We start from the raw sequence: 6305 nt of genomic DNA on the forward strand, positions 1-6305 counted from the left end.
GGACACACCAATTCCAGTAATTACGCCAAGAGCAAGCATTTAGTGTGATAGTGGTGAGGAAAAACTCCATTTAGGGGGAAAACGTCGAACAGACCAAGGTTTTTAGGCGGTGTTTGATGGTGCTTGTTGGGGGGTGAAAAACACTGGAAAAAGTAGTCAAAATAAAGATAATGGCAATGACTAGAAATAGTACAATAAAAGCTTGTACAGGAAAAAAAAAACATACAACTGCCAAATAACCAGGAACCACAGTACAATAAGTGCAAGAAAGAAGAAAAAAATGCTTCAATCAATTACGCCTCTCTTGCAATGCAACGAAAAAATCATTTCGCAAAACACTGCCATCCCCCTACAACAATCTGCTGGGATTGGAAAGATTAATGAATGGTGTTAAAACTGGAAGGTCCCCAAAAAGGTATAATTATTATATTATATATAAATATTATCATTATAATTATTATAAAAAATAATTTATAGTTGAATAGTAAATTCATTGAATTTAAATTGATATTTAAAAAAAAGCTAAACCTGAAAAGAAGAAATAATAATTTTTAATTGAATAGTAAATTCATTGAATTTAAATTGATATTTTTTTTAAAAAGCTAAACCAAAAAAGAAGAAATAATAATTTATAATTGAATAGTAAATTCATTGAATTTAAATTGATATTTTTTTTAAAAAGCTAAATCAAAAAAGAAGAAATAATAATTTATAATTGGATAGTAAATTCATTGAATTTAAATTTTTATTTAAAAAAAAGAAGAAATGAGAAAGAAAAGAAGGTAGAGGATCCTTTGCATGTTGAATATTGGCAGGCGACCCCCTCCCCATGCTTACAGAAATGGTTTAACCCTACTACTCAGCAGCCAATGGGAGCCTAGGACGCTCAGCCATTCAAAATGGAGAAGTGACCAAATGGCTCAAATTGACCTGAAATTAACACGTAAACAACACGTTGTCTACGCGTTGTCTACGTGTTGTTAACGCGACGTTTACGTGTTGTTAACGTGTGAAAAATCGACGTGTTATTTACGTGTTGTTTGCACGTTGTTTGCACGTTGTTTGCGCGTTGTTTACGTGTTGTTTACTTGTGAGAAAGCACGTACATTTGGACTGTTTGGCTTTCCATATGAGTCCACTAACATGAACTGAAGTTGCTACGCTACCAGCCGTGCTGCTCACCTCTATCTTTACAGAGAGAGTGGACACGAAGCGACGGACGGGTCTGTAATCGGGGGTGTGGCGTGTGAGCGTGTGAAACCAGTCAAATGCGTATGTCTCACGGCCAATGCGTGAGAGTTGGCAGCCCTGTAATGAGTACACTTCCTTCTGCACGTTGATACAGTTGGCGGCTGGAGTTCAGTAGAAAGAAAATAGTTACTACGTGAAACTGTTAACAACCAGGTCTATTGAGTAACTAGACAATGTTATCTGGATGCCGAGTAACCTCGATTATATTGGAAAGAAGGCAGACATCTCGGCCAAGATCTCGTACACTTGGCATTTTACATCAAAACAATCTAGATTGATAAATAGCACGACGAAGTAAGAGGTAAACATGTATTGTTGATTTTGGGGGGAACTGTCGCTTTAAGATGTTGAATGGATTGTGGTTAGTGTTGACCCCTTTTGACTTGAAGACTCTGGTTAGATGTTGTCAAAAGGTATTTCTCCACTCATATTTCCAATTAGCTTGTAATTTCCCAGTTGTTCAGTTCACTTTGTGCACCTCCTGATTTTACTTTTCTGTCTAAAGATTGCCAAATGACTAAGAGTTTGTAAGCCTGCATTCCACTTTGTTCCATGACTAATAGTGCAATTTATGCCTATTAATGTGTAGCAGGGAAAGGCCTTTGAAGTAGAAGAGAGCAGCACACTAACGCTCACATGGCAACTCGAGCAGCAATCTTCAACATCAAAGAGAAAAAATAGTCATCATGGAGGCAAACATCATCCCGCTGTCTCTCTTTTTCTTTCTTTATCATTTCTCTATTTACAGTATGTTGCCATTTCTACTGAGGCTTTTGCGTGCTATTCTTGTTTTAATACCCTTATCCTTACTATGTACTTTCTTTGTCTGGAATTTTAAACAGACTTGTAGCCCACGCACACCGTTGTAATTAGCACTGGATCTTAGAAATGGATCAATAATCTTTTTCTTCCAGGAGGGAAATTTGTTTTCCCAATCTACACATGTCCATGTCTGACAAAAAACATACTACGCTGGACATCAATTATACATGCATATACTCATTCATGCCCCTTCCTTTATCCCCACTTAAAGTACCCTTGCATACACAGGTACACATGCTCACATAAATTATATATCAGTGTTGTCTAATTTGTGGCAGTGCACCACGAACAACCCCACCACCACACATTGCGTTTTGTTATTATTATTATTATTATTTTTTATGTTATTTAAAACACGCATTCGTTCAGCTGCATTTCCTTTGCCTGCTCTCCTCCGTCTCTCTGTCATTCTACACACACACATACACAGCCCCTCCCCTCCGTGCACACAGCGTTTGTCTCCATGAAACCAGTGTTGCCAACTTAGCGACTTTGTCGCTAGATTTAGGGACTTTTCAGACCCCCTCAGCAACTTTTTTTCACAAAAGCAACCAGTGACAAATCTAGCGACTTTATGTAAAACACTCGCTAGTATTGTCCAGCGAACACGCAAGGTATTTCTGTCATTCCACCTTCACTTAAGGGGCAGTAAAAACAACATGATCTTCATGCCACAGTGTTGATGGTAAAGCTGGTCCTTCTCCATCACAGGTAATAGCTAGATGCTAAGTTAGCAATATGTTTATGTATCTGTGGGATGAAAGAGAGCCTAACTATCTCAAAATATAGATGACAGTAAATACTTTTTGGTGTCCTTTTGAAGACAGCCTAAAGTCAAGTTGCCAATGTTGTTACTTATATTTCTGTGTGGTGAAGGTATCACAGTTGGCTACCTCAACAAGGACCAAAACATAAACCCCTTATACAGGCCCTTCCAGGCTGTTGACCACTCTCCTCGGGAGGAGGCCCTGCAGGTGAGTTTAATGTTATGGGGTTTGGATGTTTTAGTGTTTATAAGCTTGTGCAACGTTAGTATCTCAAAAACAAATAATTATATTAGGTTTTGTTTTATAATTTTGGGTTTACTTACCTCAAACAAGCTGAGACGAACGAGTAAAATATCTAAAAGCAAGTTGTCTACAGTAGCCGAACAAGAAGCATTACCAAGAGGCAATATCTAAAAAAAAAAGAAAGAAAATCCATTCCAATCGTCAGGTATTATTAACAGTATTTGATTAGAATTGTACATGTACAACCTTCCTATGCTTTTTTCCCCACCATGTTAGCTAGTCTTATGGTTCAAATGCACAACATCTGTAAAGATGTCAAGCATTCTTCCAACACTGATCATACATGAACTCACAAAGTCCTCATATACTAATTAAAATCATCACTCATCATGTTGTTCTGCCCTAACGAACCTTGAAGAGTCAAAAAAGGCGGGCCTGTGCATTAACCCAGAAGAGATCTAGTTGGTCAAAATGTGTGAAACAACAGTATGGCCGTACAGGGCCTTTGACGTTTACATAATGTAACCAGTAAAGAGATGGCTTGTTTTTCTGTCTTTCTCCGTTTCCAGGATGTTGAGATACGGTCCAATGCAGCGTTATACCTCCCACAGATCAGCGAGCTGTTGAATCGCGTGCCCCGGCAGATGCTGTTGCTGCTGAAGACCAACGACCTGATGAGGGGAATTGAGACCACCTTACAGACCAGAGCCTCCTCTTCATCCTTCATTAACATGTCTCGCTGCTGCATACGTGCCATGGCCAGGTCAGAAAGCTTGAATTCTTACCACTAAATTTATTTTATTTATATCTTCGTGAGATATTTTGTCTTGCTTTGAACTGACATCATAAGTGACACTGGAACATGACGCAGTGAGCCCTCCCTTCAAGTGACTTTAAGTAAAAATCAGATGGCATAAGACCTAATAAAACAAGACTAAAACAACTTTCTGACAAAATTTAGTAAGTGGTGAAACTGAAATTTGAAAAACCACGGCTTTTTAGGTAAATTTCTGACAGAACACATGCAAACGCAAAATACATTATTTAAGGTTTATTTTCAAGAAAAGATCAAAAGAAGCGGAGCAAGCATATATGTTATAAAAAACAACTAATATGGGGAACAGAGATTATTTTTAGAATCTGAAAGATTTATGGCCAGGTAAGTAGCACCTACTAGTAATTTGCTTTGGTTTGGTGCATGTATACAAACATATTTAAACATTTTTATAAAATAAATACAGAATACAAGACAAGGTAGCTTTATTTGTATAGCATAGTTCAGGAACAAGCAATTGAAAGTGCTTTTTGTAAAACATGATAGAGCCGTTAAAACAGTAAAAAAAGTTCAAAATGTAAAAACAAAATCTGAGAATAAAAGTTACAGTATACATTACAAGAAATTAACAATAATTTTAAGAAAGGCAGCATAAAAAAGAAAGGTCTTCAGACTAAACTTAAAAATCCCATGGCACGAAAATTTCACTTAATGAGGTTTTTATGAGGCTGAGCTGGTCAAGGCCACACCCCCAGCCTCCACCTTGCCCCCCCCTTCCTCAAAAGCTACTGACTCAGAAATTGCACATACTAAGGAAAGCTCATTGCGGGACTGGTTCAATGGCTGGAACTCTGCACCAAGTCTGAATTTTAGGAAAGAAGACTTCAGATACTGTATCAGGGGACCATTAAGGTCTGTATGAAAGAGACTTGAGATACAGTATTAGGGGACCACTAAGGTCTATATGAAAGAGACTTCAGCTACGTTATTAGGAGACCACTAAGCCCTATATGAAATAGACTTCAGACACAGTATTAGGGGACCGTTAAGGTCTATTTTAAAACGTCTTCAGATACAGTATAAGGTGACCATTAAGGCCTATATAAAAGAGACTTCAGATATGGTATCAGGGGACCACTGGGACCTTTATAGGACGTAAAAGTTGCTACGAACCTGCAGTTTTCTGAGAGTTTCTTCCTGATACAGTATGTGGTGGATAAAAACAGAATGCAGATTCACCCTGTTTAGTTTTGACTCTGGGGTCAGAAAGCTGACCTGTCCCAGACAACCTCCAAGGTCAGGTTGGTTCGTAATTCAAAGTCAAAGTCAAAGTCTGCTTTATTGTCAATTTCTTGACATGTCAAAAACATACAAAGAAATCGAAATTGTGTTTCCCTCTATCCCACGGTGACAAGACATTTATAACAAATTTGGTCCACAGACAAACATAACATTCAAGTAAACAACATAAAAAAATAAGAAGATATATACAATGAGGAAAATAAGAGCAGCGAAATTTGTGTTAAAAATGTGCAATTATGCATACTGTCGACAGTCTATGTAATGTGCAAAAAGACAGGTGGTAGCATAGTGGTGCGGGTTATGTAGAGCAGCAGAAATGTGTTCTCAAGTGTTTTCAGGACAACAAAAAGTGTGCAAGTGTACAAGTTGAGTAGTGCAAGGCAAGGCAGACATTTTGGGTCCAAAGTCAAGGATATTCATGTAACTGAGGGTAGAGGGGGGAGAGAGTTCAGCATCCTAACAGCCTGGTGTATGAAGCTGTTTGTGAGTCTGGTGGTGCAGGAGCGCAGGCTTCTGTACCTCTTTCCAGAGGGCAGTTGATCAAACAAATTGTGAGCGGGGTGACTTGAATCACTCACAATTGTGGTGGCCTTGCGGGTGAGGTGGGCTGTGTAAATGTCCTTCAGGGAGGGGAGTGAAGCACCAATGATCCTTCCAGCTGTGTTCACTATGCGCTGCAGGGCTTTCCTGTTATATTCAGTGCAGCTTCCGCCCCACACAGCAATACAGCTAGAGAGGATGCTCTCAATGGGGCCTCGGTAGAATGTTGTCATGATGGCTGGTGGAGCACTTACTCGCCTGAGTTTCCGCAAGAAGTACAGGTGGCGCTGAGCTTTCTTCGCCAGTGATGCAGTGTTGGTGGTCCAGGAGAGGTCTTCACTGATGTGCACCCCCAGAAATTTGGTGCTGCTCACTCTCTCCACCACAGCACCGTCGATGGTCAGTGGCAGGTGTTGGATGTGACCTCTCCGGAAGTCAACAACAATCTCCTTAGTCTTGCTGACATTCAGCAGGAGGTTGTTGTCCCTGCACCACGTGGTCAGAAGGTCAACCTCCAACCTGTAATAAGTCTCGTCGTCCTTGGTGATGAGACCCACCAGAGTTGTGTCGTCAGCAAATTTCACCATGTGGTTGTTGCTGTAGGT

The 6305-nt window shown here is 39.6% G+C and overlaps 1 protein-coding gene across 4 annotated transcripts in view; it reads left to right on the plus strand.

Moving 5' to 3' along the window:
- adck1 (aarF domain containing kinase 1) overlaps nucleotides 1-6305 on the plus strand; it is a 135576-nt gene that overhangs the window by 119882 nt on the left and 9389 nt on the right. For 3 of the 4 annotated variants that reach the window (XM_034858385.1, XM_034858388.1, XM_034858384.1), the window contains one exon: nucleotides 3653-3846. In XM_034858385.1, the coding sequence (XP_034714276.1) occupies nucleotides 3653-3846 (194 nt within the window). Of the gene's footprint in view, nucleotides 1-1843; nucleotides 2322-3652; nucleotides 3847-6305 lie in introns of those variants that run through there. The other variant, XM_034858387.1, reaches the window with a different exon arrangement.

This window comes from Etheostoma cragini, chromosome 20 (genome assembly GCF_013103735.1).
Source record: "Etheostoma cragini isolate CJK2018 chromosome 20, CSU_Ecrag_1.0, whole genome shotgun sequence".
Classification (NCBI taxonomy): Eukaryota; Metazoa; Chordata; class Actinopteri; order Perciformes; family Percidae; genus Etheostoma; species Etheostoma cragini.